The sequence below is a fragment of the Meriones unguiculatus genome, chromosome 9, assembly GCF_030254825.1.
Source record: "Meriones unguiculatus strain TT.TT164.6M chromosome 9, Bangor_MerUng_6.1, whole genome shotgun sequence".
In the NCBI taxonomy this organism is placed as follows: domain Eukaryota; kingdom Metazoa; phylum Chordata; class Mammalia; order Rodentia; family Muridae; genus Meriones; species Meriones unguiculatus.
In genome coordinates, this window is record NC_083357.1 from 94,343,576 (window position 1) to 94,361,827 (window position 18,252).

Consider the following 18,252-nt stretch of genomic DNA (forward strand, 5'->3'; position numbering starts at 1 on the left):
GATACAAGAAGATTGAAATAATCCCTTGTATCCTGTCTGATCACCATGGAATAAAGCTGGACCTCCACAACAAGAGAAGTAGCAAAAAGTCTACCCACACATGGAAACTGAACAACTTGCTACTAAATGACAGTTGGGTAAGAGAAGAAATAAAGAAAGAAATTAAAGTCTTCCTAGATTTCAATGAAAATGAAAACACAACATACCCAAACTTGTGGGACACAATGAAGGCAGTGCTAAGAGGAGAGCTCATAGCACTAAGTGCCTTCAAGAAGAAATTCGGGACAGCTGATTCAAGCAATTTAATGGCTCACTTAAAAACCCTAGAAAAAGAAGAAGCAGACACACCAAAGAGGAGTAGATGGCTGGAAATAATCAAACTCAGGGCAGAAATCAATCAATTAGAAACAAATAAAACAATTCAAAGAATCAATGAAACCAAGAGTGGTTCTTTCAGAAAATCAACAAGATAGACAAACCCTTAAGCAAGCTAACGAAAAGGCAGAGAGACACCATCTAAATCAACAAAATCAGAAATGAAAATGGGGACATAACTACTGAGGAAATCCAAACAATCATTAGGACTTACTTCAAAAGTCTATATGCCACAAAATTTGAAAATCTGAATGAAATGGGTAATTTTCATGATCGATTCCACTTACCAAAACTGAATCAAAACCAGGTAAATCAATTAAATAGTCCTATATCCCTCAAGGAAATAGAAGCAGTCACCTAAAGTCTCCCATCCAAAAAAAGCCCAGGACCAGATGGTTTCAGCGCAGATTTCTACCAGACCTTCAAAGAAGAGCTAACTCCAATTCTCTTCAAACTATTCTCAAAATAGAAACAGACGGAACACTACCAAACTCATTCTATGAAGCCACAGTCACCTTGGTACCTAACCCTCACAAAGATCCAAAAAAGAAAGAGAATTTCAGTCCAATCTCCCTTATGAACACTGATGCAAAAATACTCAACAAAATACTTGCAAACCAAATACAAGAACACATCAAAGATATCATCCACTATGACCAAGTAGGCTTCATCCCAGGTATGCAGGGGAAGTTCAATATATGGAAATCCAACAATGTTATCCACCATATTAACAAACTGAAAAAAAAAAATAAAACACATGATAATCTCCCTAGATGCTGAAAAAACATTTGACAAAATCCAACATTCATTCATGTTTAAGTGTTGGAGAAATCAGGGATACAAGGCACATATCTAAACATAGTAAAGGCAATATACAGCAAGCTTATAGCCAACATCAAACTGAACGGAGAGAAACTTAAAGCAATCCCACTGAAATCAGGGACAAGGCAAGGCTACCCACTCTCTTCATATCTCTTCAACATAGTTCTGGAAGTCCTTGCTAGAGCAATAAGACAGTTGTAGGAGATCAAGGGGATACAAATTGGAAAGAAAGAAGTGAAATTATCACTATTTGCCGATGATATGATAGTATACCTGAGTGATCCCAAAAATTCTACCAGGGAACTCCTACAGCTGATAAACACTTTCAGCAAAGTGGCTGGATACAAAATTAACTCAAAAAAAAAAAAGAAAAGAAAAGAAACTGTAGCCCTCCTGTATACAAAAGACGAAAGGGCTGAGAAAGAAATTAAGCTGTACTATAGAGCAACAGTAATAAAAACTGCATGGTACTGGCATAGAAATAGGATGGTGGATCAATGGAACCAAACAGAAGACCCATAAATAAACCCACACACTTATGGACACCTGATATTTGACAAAGATGCCAAAACCATACAATGGAAAAAAAGATAACATCTTCAATGAATAGTGCTGGTCTAACTGGATGTCTACATGTAGAAAAATGCAAATAGATCCATACTTATCACCCTGCACAAAACTAAAGTCCAAGTGGATCAAAGACCTCAACATAAAACCAGACACTTTAAATTGGTTAGAAGAAATAGTGGGTAAGACCCTAGAACTCATTGGTACAGGAGAAAACTTCCTGAACAGAACACCAACAGCACAGGCTCTAAGAGCAACAATCAATAAATGGAACCTCATGAAATTGAAAAGCTTCTGTAAAGCAAAGGACACCGTCATCAAAACAAAACGAATGCCTACAGATTTGAAAAGAATCTTCACCAACCCTCTATTTGACAGAAAGCTAATATCCAGTATATGTAAAGAACCAAAGAAGCTGAAAAGCAGCAAACCAAGTAATCCACTTAAAAAATGGGGAACAGACCTAAACAGAGAACTCTCTGTAGAGGAATATCAAATGGCAGAGAAACACTTAAAGAAATGTTCAACATCATTAGCCATCAGGGAAATGCAAATCAAAATGACCTTGAGATTTCACCTTACAACCATCAGAATGGCCAAGATGAAAAATTGTAGTGACAACACATGCTGCAGAGGTTGTGGAGAAAGGGGAACCCTCCTCCAGTGCTGGTGGGAATGTAAACTGGTACAACCACTCTGGAAATCAATCTGGCGCTTTCTCAAACAACTAGGAATAGCACTTCCTCAAGATCCAGCCATATCACTCCTCGGCATATATCCAAAAGAGGCTCAAGTACACAATAAGGACATTTGCTCAAACATGTTTGTAGCAGCTTTATTTGTAATAGCCAGAAGCTGGAAACAGTCCAGATGCCCCTCAAATGAAGAATGGATGCAGAAATTGTGGTATATCTACATAATGGAGTATTACTCAGCAACGAAAAATAATGAATTCATGAAATTTGCAAGTAAATGGTGGGACCTGGAAAGGATCATCCTGAGTGAGCTCTCCCAGAAGCAGAAAGACACACACAGTATATACTCACTCATATAGACATGTAATATAGGATAAACCTACTAAAATCTGTACATCTAAAGAAATAAATCGAGGGGACCCTGACTAAAACGCTCAATCCCCATCCTGAAAGGCAAAGAGGATGGACATCAGAAGAAGAAGAAAACAGAAAACAACCTAAGAACATGCCACAGAGGGGCTCTGAAAGCCCCTGCCCTGCAGGCTATGAAAGTAGACACTGAGACGGGCAGAGTTCATGGAATCTTATGTAAGATGTGGGAAATAGTAAGATCTGGAGAGGACAGGAACTCCACAAGAAGAGCAACAGAACCATAAATTTGAACACAGGGGTCTTCCTAGAAACTCATACTCCAACCAAGTACCAGGCATGGAGATAACCTAGATCCCTTGCACAGTTGTAGCCCATGGCAGTTTAGTGTCCAAGTGGGTTACATAGTAATGGGAAGAGGGACTGCCTTTGACATAATCTGATTGGCCTGCTCTTTGATCACCTACCCCTGATGGGTGAGCAGCCTTACCAGGCCACAGAAGATGACAATGCAGCCACTCCTGATGAGATCTGATAGACTAAGATCAGAAAGAAGGAAAGGAGACCTCCCCTGTTAGTGGACTTGGGGAGGGGCATGCGTGAAGAAGGGGGAGGGGAGGGGAGGATGAAGAGTGGAGGAGAGAGGGTTTTATGGGGGGGATACAAAGTGAATAAAGTGCAATTAATAAAAATAAAAGTAAAAAAAGAATTTTCAGTGCAAGGTGACATGTATTAGGCAAGATTAAAAAGGTGCTTTCACATGGCAGACTTTCCACTTTATAAATGTGATCAATAGATACTAAACTAACAGAAAATATAGTGGTTAAAGAAGTGTTGGGAGGAAAGGAACAGCAGGGGAGAAGGGATGGGGGTACAAGGGTGTAAAGTGAGTAATATAAATGAGAAAAAAGATAAATGTTGTGGCTTATTCTTGTAATCCTACTATACTGGACACTAAGCAAAAGTAATCATCGCAGATTCAGGCCATCCTGGTCTACAAATTAAATTTCATGCTATCCTGAGAAACAGAATGAGACTCTATCCTCAAATAAATAAAAGAAAGAAATTTATCTGTATTGAATGAAAATCAGACGTGAGCAAAAATCTTCAATTTGTCATTAGAGAAGTCAATATTAAATCATGTGATCATGTACCAATTTTGTAATTGATATCTCAAGCCAAAACTTGAAACATCTCATACTGGAATGTATGATGATAGATTTCTATCATTTTTCAACGTAGCAAAATAGCACTGATAGTAACTTGTTCTCCTTAGAAACTCGGGACTTGAGTTGTGTTACTCTATTAGGTTATCAAGTAGGCCAGCTCTTGGAATTGCTGAACTCATAATGACGATTTCTGCATGTTTCTAATGAATTTAATCAGGGAATAACAGAAAATGTTTTGTAGTTAGTTAAGAGAAAGCCTATCTGCCCATTTACAAAATTAAAATGTACAAAATAAAAATAGAGCTCTGCTAAACAAGGTTAATTTAATTAATTCAGTATTTCCAAAATGAAATTGAAGTGTGAAGTGATTCTCAAATTGATGCATTTAAAAAGGCACACAGTTGCTATAGATCACTCCCACATCAGACCATACAAAGTTTCAGCCTGTAACAGCAAATGTAGAAGAAATCTACATTTATGCACCATTTCAACAATTTGCCAAATAAAAAAAACTGATATATAATTAATTCATTAAGCTAAAAACTATGATGCTCAAACAACATCTGACTTGAAAAATAAAGTGAGGCCTTTGTAATGAATCAGAAACGAAGCAGAGATGCATTTCAAACTACCATGTTAATGAATCCGTAATTGCGCTTGGCCTCTGCCTTGCATGGAGCATTCTCAATAATAATAATAATAATAATAATAATAATAATAAATATTTTAGAAACAACATAATAAATAAAATAAATTCCTAGTACATGCAAAGATACTTCACTACATAAGTGGTACATGCGACTATTTCAAAGGCAGCAATCCTATCCATCAATGAGGCTCTCCTTTAGCTTTCAATATATTCAAATAAATTCCTTTCATGTATATCACCTAGAATTCTGTTTATCAGCTGTAGGTATATTTAAAATCTCAATATATTTTTAATAAATAAGTTATTCAAACTGTGTTGACCCTATCAAGCATATATTATAAAATCTTGCTCATCAATTACTTTCACAAGCATTAAATTATAAATATATTTAAATTATAAATATACATATACTATAAAATATAATTTTTTCCAATCACTTTTTGGAAATTTTTATTTATTGTACATCCCATCTGTAGTTTCCCCTCTCCTCTTCCCTCCCATTCCTCCCTCTCATCTATTCCTCTTCAGTTTTTCATCAGAAAAGAGCCCAACATTAATGGATATCAAGCAGCCATGGCATATCAAGCTGCATGAAGCCCAGGCATGTCTTCTTCTATTAAAGCTAGACAAGGCATCCAGTAGGGAGAAACGTTTCCAAAGACAGGCAATAGAGTCAGAGACAGCTCCCGCTCCCACTGTTAGGAATCTTACAGGAAGATCAAGCTGCACAACTGTAACATATGTGCATATGGCCTGGGTCTGTCCTATGGAGGCTCCTTGATTGTTGGTTCAGTCTCTGTGAGCCCCTATGGGCTCAGGCGTCCAACCGCATTTTGATTGGATGGATATAAAAACATATCCATGAGAAAAAACCCAAGCTTGATACTGTTAACTGGCCCACACCCTTTGACTGGCTAAGTCATACTATCTGTTATCCTTCCTCATTTCCCCATCTACCTTACCCTTCCAAATCCAACCCCTTAACCCTTCCTTTTCCATTATTCATATTTTCCCTTCATACTTCCTGCCTTCTATCTTCCTTTCCTTGAAATCTTGCCTATATTTCTCCTTATTACTTTCCAGTAATCTATGGTTTATCTTAAACTTAAAACTAATATTCACATATGATAGAGAACACAAACTATTTTCTTTCTGGCTATGGATTACCTCACTATGAATGATTATTTCACCTCTCCCTTTTTACCTGGGAGTTTTATAACAGCTGAGTAATATACCATTGTGTACATGAACTATAACTTTATTGACCACTAATTGTTGGATATCTAGTCTGTTTCTGTTTCTTAACAATGCTAAATAGGTTCATCTACTTGTGCAGTCGGCATATGGATGTTATGAAAGAAACCAATCACTATTTTTTTTCAGTTGAATATAAAGGTTCTTCTGCAAAATAGAACCCATCTGATACCATTATCTGGTTCCAAAACCATTGGCTAGCTAGCTCATATTCCATATGACGTAGGGGAGAATCCAGCAGTATTATTCAGCTGAATGGATATAGTAATAAATTGCCCCTATTTACTTATCTTTAATCCCATAGATTAGTGCATTGATCAAACTTCAACAAAGAGACTTTTTTTTCAGTAGATAGTGATTGATACAAAGTCTCCCAACCTGTCAATTAGGACTATGGAGTACACCACCCTAAATGGACATTTTTATCACAACCTTGTCCACCAAGGCTGAGGAATCATCAAGGAACAGGGAGTGTAAAGGTTGTAGGACCTTTGAAGAAAAACATATTTTGAATGTGACCATATCGTTACACAAATGGACTTACTGTGACTTGGACAGCATGTGCAAAACAAGCAGACGATAAAGACAGTCAAATTTCCAGCATGGATCGAAAAAAAAAATAGTCATGAATTCCCTTCATTACGAATGAGAGCCCTTACAGTTTCCAGCTGGTGTCCCTATACTAATGCATACACAGGCAGCACTGAATGAACTCATTGGTTATTTTTAAAATTAAATAAAGAATACACAAATTTTGGACAAAAGTGATAGTAAGGGCTACAAATGCAAACAATGTGAGAACATTGGGACTTCTACAGAGAAGGAGCTTTTAATCTAGACATTTATGTAGTAGTTACATGAAACAATAAAGGTTCTGATATACTAGAATGTAACATTGCTATTAATCAGTGTAATGTCAATCTATCACTTTAAAGAAGAAAACAAGTTTTGAAGGTGAGATCTTTAGTAAATTAATACTATGAGTTTTAAAATTCCATTATATAAAACACTGAAAGATATGCAAAAAAATCATATTTTGTTTTTTTGTTTTTGTTTTTGTTTTTTTTTTGTTTTCTACATTTTTTCTATAATTTTATTTTTCTCATTAGTTACATTTTGTTAATTCTGTATCCCAGCTGTATCCCTCATTTCCTCCCCAATCCCACCCTCCCTCCCTCATCTCCTCCCTGCCCCTTTCCAAGTCCACTAATAGGGGAGGACCTCCTCCCCTTTCATATGACTCCCTTTTGTCAGGTATTTTCCGGACTGGCTGCAAAGTCCTCCTCTGTGGCCTAACAGTACTGCTCCTCCCTTGGGAGGTGGGGAGGTCAAAGAGCCAGTCATTGAGTTCATGTTAGAAATAGTCCTTGTTCCCCTTACTATGGGAAACCAATTGATTACTGAGCTATCACGGGTCACATCCGAGCAGAGGTTCCAGGTTTTATCCTCTCATGGACTTTGGTTGAGTGTCCATCTCAGAAAAGACAAGAAGACATCACAATTCTAAACATCACAATTCTATGCCCCAAATACAAGAGCACCCACATTCATAAATGAAACATTATTAAAGCTTAAACCACACATTGATTGCAATACCCTAATAGTGGGTGACTTCAACACCCCGCTCTCACCAAGGGACAGATCAACTAGACAGAAACCAAATAGGGAAATAAAAGCACTTACAGAGTCCCTAAATCAAATGGACCTAACAGACGTCTACAGATCTTTCCACCCAAACTCAAAAGAGTATACCTTCTTTTCAGCACCTCATGGAACCTTCTCCAAAATAGACCATATAGTTGGTCACAAAACAAGCCTCAACAGATATAAAAATCATATTTTGAAAAACTTGAGAAAAGCCATGCTTTAGCCAGTTTTGAAAAAAAAAGATATACTAAACTTTATGCACAGAAGAAATTATTAAAGAAAAGAAATGTAAATATGCCAAGTTTTAGTTTGAAATTGTACATTTAACACCATGTCCTTCAATTCATAGTCAAATTAAATCACAAGGACAGCAAACTCTGGGAATATTTAACAACGCTGGACAAAGTTTACCACAAGGAAAACGTTCTAGGCCTGATAGAAGTCTCCTGAACATCCCTCCTCAAATTTGTCCTGCTTCTAAAATGCTGGTGTCCATTGAAAGAAAGTACATTTCCTTGGAAGCAAAAATAATCCACATTATGTTGATGAGAGCAGATTTCAAAAATAAAACAAGTGAAAGAAATGTTTTAATTATGGGAAGGACAGGAAGAAAGAGAAGGCATGAGATGAATAGAGGTTGAAAAGGGACAAGAGGAAGGGAAAAGGGTCAGAGAAGAGAGGATGAAAAGCAGAATGTACCTATGTTGCTCATATAACTCATTTGGCTTCTAATAGATACTTTCTAACTAATTGCATTATATTAGATTAATCTAAGGACAGAATTCACTAATGTTGAGAGCAAGTGAAGTTCCAAGGTTGCATTGTTTGGCATGTTGTTTTACATGCACAGCCATGTGAAAGACCCCAGTGCCTCAGAGCTATCAGAGCTGCAAAGTCGTTCCCTAGTGAGCTCTGAGGGATAGCAAAAGTCTTCTATTGGACATTGTGTTCGTGTCAGTAATGTGTACAGAAAAAGTCCCAACATAGTTTTATCCCCACAGCCTTAACACTGCTTCCACACAAAGCCTGCCCCAATGAATGTTAGCTAAACCTACACGTGTCCAGCTGTAGATATTAACCGGATCTCACGGTTTATCTGCAATGTGCCAGCCTCCTCATCTCCTCATGCAGCTTATACAACAATGCTGCCTCTCTGCTCATCTGTATATATATATATATATATATATATATATATATATATATATATATATATATCTGTGTCTTTGTATCTCATGTCTTGATTTCCTTGTCACTTCTAGTCAATATATATATATATATATTTATGTGTGTGTGTATATATATATATATGATAATAGCAATTAATGTCAAAAGAGGCCATGAACATGAAAAAGAGCAAGAAAGGGTACATGGGAAGGATTGGAGGGAGAACAAGTATGGGGGAATAATGTAATTATATTATAATCTCAAATAATAAAGAAAATATTTTTAAAAGACAACGTAGGCAATTTTAACTTTTCCATTTGTAGCATCAGTCTCACTCAGCACATATCTTTTTTAACTAAATTTTTTATATTAGTTACAGTTTATTTACTTTGTACTGTATCCCCCTCCCTCATTCCCTCCCAATCCCACCCTCCCTCCCTCATCTCCTCCCTGCCCCTCTCTAAGTCCACTGATAAGGGAGGTCCTCCTCCCCTTCCATCTGACCCTAGATATTAGGTCTCACCAGGACTGTCTGCAATGTCCTCCCGTGTGGCCTGGCAAGGCTGGTCCTCCCTCAGGAGTAGGTGATCAAAGAGCCAGTCACTGAGTTCATGTCAGAGATGAACCCTGTTCCCCTTACTAAGGTACCCACTTGTTTACTGAGCTGCCATGGGCTACATCTGAGCAGTGGTTCTAGGTTATATCCATGCATGGTCCTTGGTTAGAGAATCAGTCTCAGACAAGCTGCTGTGCCCACATATATTTGGTCCATGTGGAGCTCCTGTCCTCTCCAGGTCTTACTAACTCCCTCTTTTTTATATGATTCCCTGCAGTCTGCCCAAAGTTTGGCCATAAGTCTCAGGATCTCAGCACATATCTTTTACAAACTTTTGACTCTGACAAAAGTTTATAATCTTAATAAATATTTTTCATTATGCCTGGGATTTCTACATGAGATTTAAATGTCTATACTTCCTAATACAAACAAAAAAATCCCATTTTTTTTAAATTTTAAAATATGGTTTAATTTAACCTCTTCAAGGCTCAAGACTCCATTAGAGTTTTCTTAATTCTAAGAGAAAAAAAAAAGAATAAAGAATGGAAGCATTTTCTCAGATATTTCTTTACTGAACTCTGAATTTATACAGCTTCTGGACAATGAACTGATAAGAACTTGGTTTTTGTAGCATAGATTATAGTCAGTAGTTTTTCATATTAAGAAAGACAAGCATGTTTAAAAGTTATTGATGATTAAGACTTCATATGGCAATCATTTGGGGCACAAAATGAATTTTGCTATCTATATGACGTATCAATGTTTTCCTAAGAATTATTGCCTTTTGAATAATTTGGTTGTTAGAAAGTAAATTACACATAAAAAGTTCAAGCTGAAAATGACATGGATATATCATTAATTTTCTACAGATTTTTTTAAATAAAGTTACTTATTCAAAACAGATATGAATAGTAAGAAAGTTGCAGGGCTATTGTGAGGAATATGATAAATGGAGTCGTGAAAAGAAAACAATTTTTAATTTAGCTGACTCTATCAATCTAGGAAGCCCATGAATATTTACTATTAATTCAGTATGCTGGAAGTAGATGAAAGAGATAGAGAGTTCATCAAAAAGAAAGAACAACATAAAACAAGACACTGTAATTATATCAACATCTTTTAAATTTTCCATGATTTGAAATCAATGGTAGTTTCAAACTTCCAGTAAGAATGCTAAACGTCTAATTTTGTGTATGAGATATGGAAATATATTTGGGCTTTGGTTAGGGCCTTGTTCTGAAAAGAACTGGAGAGATAAATAAGAGTAATAAAATAGTAAGCTGCTAAGGTTGTTCATAGTTATAATGCTCTACATGCAAACATACCACTAAAGGAAATATATTTTTGCCTTTATTATTTAAAGAATGTAATATTCATCTTTGGCTTTACTCTTTTACTTCTTAGTAGTTTCTATCAATTCAAACTAAATGGCATAAGTTCATAGACATCTTGGTTTATTTTTTCTTTATTCTAATTTATTTTTATTTTTTTGTGCATTAGTGTTTTCCCTTTATTCATGTCTGTGAGAGGGTGTGTTTGAAACTATCATGTGGGTTCCGGGAATTGAAACAGGTCACCCTGGAAGGGCAGCCAGTGTTCTTAAACAGGGAGCCATCTCTCCAGTCCTCAACTTGATTTATTGATATATAATCAATGAAAATATTCAAATGGCTCAATGTTTATTCATTAAAAGTGAAAGTGCATTAATGAATAAAGGATTTCCACAGGAGAAGGCAGATGCTGTAGTAAATTTGTAGGCTCAGGGATATACACGAAAGATGAGAAACCTAGTCAAAAACTTGTTGTTAAAAATGTTCTCAGATGTAGTCCACAGACTCAGTTTCCAGATGGGTTCCCTAGTAAGGGGAGCAGGGACTTTGTCTGGCATGTACTCAGTGACAGACTCTCTGATCACTTTCCCCTGGGGGGTGCAGCCTTGCCAGTCCACGGAGTAATACAATGCAACCAGTCCTGATGAGACCTGATAGGCTAGGGTCAGATGGAAGGGTAAGAGGACCTCCCCTATCAGTAGACTAGGGGAGGGACATGGGAGGAGAAGAGGGAGGGAGAGTGGGACTAGGAGGAGACATAGCTGGGACACAAATTGAATAAATTGTAATAAATGATAATAAAAATAATTAAGAAAAATAAATTCTATAGTAAAAGTATATAATAGTTATTATAACAAGAAGTGAGCGGGTAAACCTTTCACTTGTGGAATATACAGGTCAATGCAACCTGAAGCATGAGCTTGTAGCATTCTCCATCAAACCTTCACCACTGCTGCTAGCATATCAGTGGTGCTTTTACCGTCTTTTCATTCCCATCTCCAGATCTTATATTTCACTTCCGAGCCATTGACAACAATGTTCTTAAGTATTTTTAAGCCCTAATATATTGATATCCATTGTATATAATCAAGTCAACTTCCCATATCTATCTTATTTATTTATCTATTTGTTTATTTAGTATCTGTGTGAATGCATGTCAAGAAAGATATCTGTAGATCAGTGTACAAACTTCTGGGAGTAGTACTTTCCTTCCATGATTGCGGCTTCACTGTTCATATTAGATCCTTGGGCTTCAACATAGTGCCCACTGGCTGAGTCATATCTCCAGCCCCTTCACAGCTTTTTTACATTGAAACAGACTACATCCATGGAAACCTGGGAAAAGAGCCACTCATTTTCTGAAGATTCTTTTGTTGAAACTTTGAAAATATTACTCAATTCATCCAATTTATTATTTTATTGATATGTTACTGAAAAACTTAATTTTACAAGTATTTCCTTACTATGACATTTTTCATAATGCTGTGGTGTAATAATCTTTTTTTAAATAATACGATGAAAGAAAACATAACAGAGATTTTTGTCAATACTGAAGAAAAACTCATGGAACATACCAGGCTACAGAGAAATACAGTGCAGCCAGTCTTTATGAGACCTGATAGGCTAGGGTAGAGGAGGAGGACCTTCCCTATCAGTGGACTGGGGGAGCGGATTGGAAGTGTATGAAGGAGGAGGTTACAGCTGGAATACAAAGTGAATAAAATGTAATTAATAAAAAAAAAATTTAAAGAAATATAGAGGCCCTGGGACTGAGTGACACACTATAGATACTACAGCATAATATATAGACACTAAAGCATAATATCAGGTTTGAAAATACACAATAATAATATACAATAAATAAAGAAAAATTCATTAATGTTGTTATTTTCTCATCTGTATCTTCACTGTGATATGGTAATGCACAGAAAACATTACCGTGTTCTCATGGATGTTCCAAAGAACTGATAGTATTATTTGCAAATATTTATATTCTTCTTCCCAAGGGAGTTAGTAAGGCTGTAATCCATTTTAGGAAAATATTTCCTATGCAGTTTTATTGTGTTCAAGCTTACCTAATCTCTCTTTTAAAACATCAGTAATTTAAGTACTTAAAAATCCATTTTTTAACACCCTCTGTAAACTTTGGAAAGGATTTAACCCAGTATCTTTCTCATGCTACACAAACTCTTTGTGTCCCAAACTTCAAGGTATCCATTCTTAGTCAAAACAAAATTATTTGATTATTTATATCAAAATAGGCAATCAGGTAATCTATGTATGTAAAATATAGGATATTTATTTAATATTTAAAAACTAGTCTGCATGAATTTAAAAGAAAGCAAGACAGTATGGAAGACTGTGGAGGGAAAAGGGGAAAGGAAAAATGACAGAATAATACGATAATCTCAAAACTAAATAAATTAAAAAGTTAATGTGAGTTGATTGAAGTGACTAGACTTTAATGGTTACAGCCCCAAACCTGTTATCTGAAAACATGTGCTTTTTTTTTAGCATAAGTATTTAATATGCACAGAAAAATAATGTTTCTATTTTCTAATGAAATTTCTTCTTGGACTAGAAAACTCAAATGTACATTCCTAACGCTTTGGTTGTAAAAATGGCTTAGATCAATATAGAAATGCATCAAATGGGAATGTGCACACCATAGGCTTTATTATTGGTGTGCATTGTGTGCATGTCTTCATATGCATGTAGGCACATGTTTATGTATGTTGGTGTATGCTCATGACACATGTGCGGAGACCAAAAGTTGACCAAAAGCAGCCCCCCCCCCCCCCCAGGAAACATTACCCTTTATTTTGAAATAGGACCTAATACCAGCAACTGGAGCTCTGCAATAGGTGAGGCTGGCTTGCCAGGAAAAAAGTAGTAATCCTGGAATTTCTACCTTTCCACCATTTCAATCACAAATACAGCAGGTTCTTCGCCTTGTTTTGCAGGACCCTGTCAGGGGAAGTCAGATCCTAATCCTTTCCAGAGAAGCCCTTCCATGGTTGAGCTATCTACCCTGCTAACCACGCTTTTTAAATGACTGCAAAGATTCACTTGAAAATCCTGAAAGACTTAATAATATCTGTCTTTAAAACAAAAAAGATTTTCAGTAATCCTTTTTTTTTTTTTGTTCTGTCATACTAAGTAAAATAAAATGGCTTTGGGTACATTATGAAACAAATAATCACCTTAGTAAATAAAAAATAACTAACATTTGGGACATATGATTTTCTTTTAGATGTGTTATGAAAATTAAATTACTTACCTGTATAACAGGAAAGTAGCAGGTCTTCATTCAGACTTTTTTTTGTTGAATAGGCATAATGTTTAATTAATATTCCACATTTAAAATATTTATCTTATTTTAGTGGTGCAGAAATAGATGACATACTTCATTTCCAGAACAAGAGAAAGGGGGCAGAATAGTAAATTACCTTTTTCAATGTGGATCCTTTTTGACTCGTGTCCCATGTCATGACCAGCCAGATCCCCCTCCTTTGGCCCAGGAAGAACATTTGGGGATAAGCCCATCATCATCTGGTTCATGGACAACCCATTCTGATGGACAGCTGTCAATGTGGAGACAAGGGACAAACACAACAACATCAGAATGTGTGGTTAACATCTATCCATTGGAAACTTTTTTAGAATAAAAAAAAAGAATGATATAAACATATAATACTCAAACTTTAAACCTATAATCCATCAGTTAATTTACTGGAAGATTGACAAGCCATGGTAATCCTTAAGGATAAACAGAAAAAAACTGGACATAACACCACTTTACAGTATATATTATCCCATAAGTTAAACCATTTCCTATAGTTAGAATAATGTGGATTATCCACGTTAGTGAAACCACTCCCGATGTAGTATTCAACCTTTTATTCTAGTGCATTGTTTTCTCCTTAGTAAATAACTTCCCCAATTTGGAAAACTTATGATCTCAACAATAAAGTGCCCGTTAATCATATCAGTTTCATGTGAGTGATGTAAGAGTGACCTGCTGAAGCCAGAATAATCTGCAAAGAAAAAAAACTTACATCATGGTTTCAGCATCCATACTGTGGTCTACTCCACAGAACATGGCAGCAAAGAAAATCATCTGGATCTTTAAAATGTTAGTTGGAAAAACTCATTACTATAAGAATGCTAGCATGCTTATGTTGACCATTTTTCTGTGATTTTACAGGAAAAGTATCTTCTATGTAGAAATTAAAACTTGGGTTCTTTTGGCACTGATGTTAACATGTGTCTGTGAGCCGTCTGATGTGGGTCCTAGAAAACAAGCTCTGGTCCTCTGAAAGGAAACCAATTACCCTGAACTGTTGAGCCATCACACCAGACCCAAGATTAAAAACTGCAATCTTTACACAAAATAAGTTGAAGACCTACATTAAATTTTAATAATAACAGGAAACTATATGCTACTGGTTATACCAGACGGGAATCTTAAATTAAAATTCTTTAATCCAGCGATCATCTAAATGGCAAAGAATTAGCTGTTCCAAACTTACTGTGCTTAATTTGATTTCTGTGGTGTGTACTTGTGAATATCCTTATTAAATAAGGATGAATGCTAAGATCTGATGAATTTCAGCAAACAGCACAGTTTTCCATCGAATAAATGCAGTTGGGTAAACAAGAATGATGTACTTAGACATTAGAGAGTTGGGACTCAGTGTGTACTTCAGAAACTAATCTGGGAGATGACTTACTTTTTCTGTTTCATAGCTCAAATCTTTATGTGTAGTATCAAAGAGAGGAAGTTATATCAGAACCTGTTAATGCCACATCATCCTTCATGGCATTCCAAACGGGGACACATAATTCTGAGGAATGGCTATTGCTAGAGAGCTTCGGTACATGACACATTTGAGATCTATTTGAAACTAGGGCATTTTGATTAGAAAGCCCAGCTGCACCTAATAAAGTCTAAGATGGTGACAAGTGAGAAGTATGAGACCTACGGATTCTGTCGGAAGAACTCTCTGTCCGCGCAGGGGAGCTGGACACGCTGCTGCTGCGGTGTGAGGATGGGTGGCTGCCGGGCCGTCGGCCCTCCTCCAGAGAGGGTGCAGGGGAGGGGCTGTCAGGAACACGCTCCTGCGTTGCACAGGATCAAAAGAGAAAGGAAGAGGTTAGTATATGGAGTCTTGATTTCATAAATGTTATTTTTTTTCTGAATACAGTTACAGTTATGAAGAGGGCTGTGCACCAAACCCCACAGTGTTTCAGCAGCAATTAACTGGAGTAAAAAAAAAAAAAAATACTTAATCTTGACCAAAGATCTCAAACATAGCCAATTTCAAATTCTTGAGTTCATTATCATCTGGAATTAGTGATCTCACCCACACTTGAAAAATGGTGATTTTACTGGTAAACCTCAATACCACATCCATTCTTTGGAGAAAATATTAGGAGACACAAGTCAATTCAAAATACCCAATAAGACCACCTACATAAAATAAGAGTTGAAGAAATAAGTGTAAGGCTGAGTTCTGAACAGTTATTCAGAAATAAATGTAAGACTGAGTTCTGAACATTTATTTTCCTATTTCAGCAGACATTAGGGGTCATTTGGGACACATCTTTTGGATGTAACTGACCAGAATATTTTAAGATTGTTAAGAACCTTTTGTGACACCAGTGTGACACCACTCTAGCTAGACATGATATGGTCACAATTAATGCCTTTAGAAATTTAACATTATTTAATATTAAAATTATTTTCTATGAATCAAATAAAACTCAGTAAGTAGGCCTTTTCCTCCATTTAGTCATTCATATTCATGAAATATATGCCATTTGGGTTCAGGAAATCTTGCTATGTTTCCGTCTCAGTTCCACGAAGACATTTGCCTACTGCTATATACTGCTTACTCTGAGCAAGCGTTGTAGCAGTACTATTTAAGAGTTATGTGAAAGTATGTATGATATACTTATAATGAGCCAATGTAAGTGGGATTACAAATTAATAAATTAAAAAAACATTAGTTAAAACTTTAAACTTTGAGCAACTAAATATTTTCAACTTTATGTATTAACAAACGTAGACAATGAGGAGCTAGCTCTCTTTATAATAATCAATATATATTTGATTGTAGAAACACACTTCCACATTAAAAATTGGCACACGAGAGAAAGAGACGGCTTAGTAGTTAAAGACATTTGGGCTCTTGCAGAGGACCTGGGTTTGGTTCCCAGCACTGAGATAGCTCAAAACCACCAGTAACATCACTGGCAGGTAATAAGCGCTGGTCATAGCTCTGCCCATAAAATCCTAATAATTTTCTAGAGAGTTAGATCTGCCTGTGTATGAGAATCACCTGGAAAGATCTGAGAAATGCCTGGGCTGGAGTTTTCTTTCCAGATGCTCAGGCTGACAAAGACACGTGAGTGCAGCACCTCAGGAAATACACATTCAAGTGTGAACACTTCGCTCCTATGAATATGAAGTTATATGAAAAGATGGTCTGTGCAGTAGAAATTCGTCAACAGCAGGTAATACTACGCTGGATGAACTGCTGGTCTTCTGCAGCTAGTGTCTTTGTAAAATGTGTAGATAAAGGATAGGCATTTTTGTTTAGGAGGCCAGACTGGAATCACATATCAGCAAGCCAAGGAATTCCAGAAATTGTCAGCTACTATCAGAACTCTGGAGAAGCAGAATAAGGATTCCACTTAGAATCTCAGAGGTACATGGTTGCCTGAACAGCTTGATTTTGAACTAGTATAATACAGAAATGTCAGAGTGTTTTTTTCAGTATTTTTTGCTGTTGTTTCTTTATTATTGCTATTACTATTATTATTTGTTACTAGTATTCATAATTTATTCACTTTCATAGCCCCTCTCTCACCTCCTCCCGATCTCAAACTCTATCCCTCTTCCTCCCCTTTTGCTCTTACCTAGTCCACTGATAGGAAAACAAGACCTCCTCCCCTATTGTCTGATCCTGGCCTATCAGGTCCCATCAGGACTGCCTGGATCCTTTTCCTCTGTGGGCAGAGTAGGTTGCCCAACAGGGAGAAGTGATCAAGAAGCAGGCAATCAAGCTCATGTCAGACTGTTTCTTCTCTTCTTACTCGGACATTTGCTCAAGTATGTTCACAGCAGCTTTATTTTTAATAGCCAGAATCTGAAAACAACCTAGATGTCCCTCAACCAAAGAATGAATAGGATACAGAAAATTGTGATACATTTACACAATGGAATACTACTCAGCTATTAAAAACAAAGAAATCATGAATTTTGTAGCAGAATAGATGGAACTAGAAAAGATCATCCTGAGTGAAGTATCCCAGAAGCAGAGAGACATGCATAGTATGTACTCACTTATAAGTGGATATTAGTCATATTATATAGAAAAAAACATACTAAAATCTACAGACCTAAAGGAGGATGCTAGGGAAGATGCTTAATTCTCATTAAAACAGCATAGACACAGGAAGCCATAGAAGAGAGGAACAGGACTGGAGCCAGCCACAGATATCCTCTTAAAGACTCCAACCAGCCACAGAGAAAAACAATGCAGCCAGTCCTGATTGAGACCTGATAGGTTGGGTCAGAGGGAAGAAGAGGAGGACCTCTCTTATTAGTGGACTTGGGGAGGGGCATGGGAAGAGATGAAGGAGAAAG

General features: G+C 36.6%; 1 protein-coding gene across 4 annotated transcripts in view; it reads right to left on the reverse strand.

The window, feature by feature from the left end:
- Positions 1 to 18,252, reverse strand: part of Dach1 (dachshund family transcription factor 1) — a 410,763-nt gene that overhangs the window by 105,439 nt on the left and 287,072 nt on the right. For all 4 annotated transcript variants that reach the window (XM_060391521.1, XM_060391520.1, XM_060391523.1 and 1 more), the window contains 2 exons: positions 15,584 to 15,719; positions 14,048 to 14,182 (listed from right to left, as the gene is read on the reverse strand). In XM_060391521.1, the coding sequence (XP_060247504.1) occupies positions 14,048 to 14,182; positions 15,584 to 15,719 (271 nt within the window). The remainder of the gene's footprint in view (positions 1 to 14,047; positions 14,183 to 15,583; positions 15,720 to 18,252) is intronic.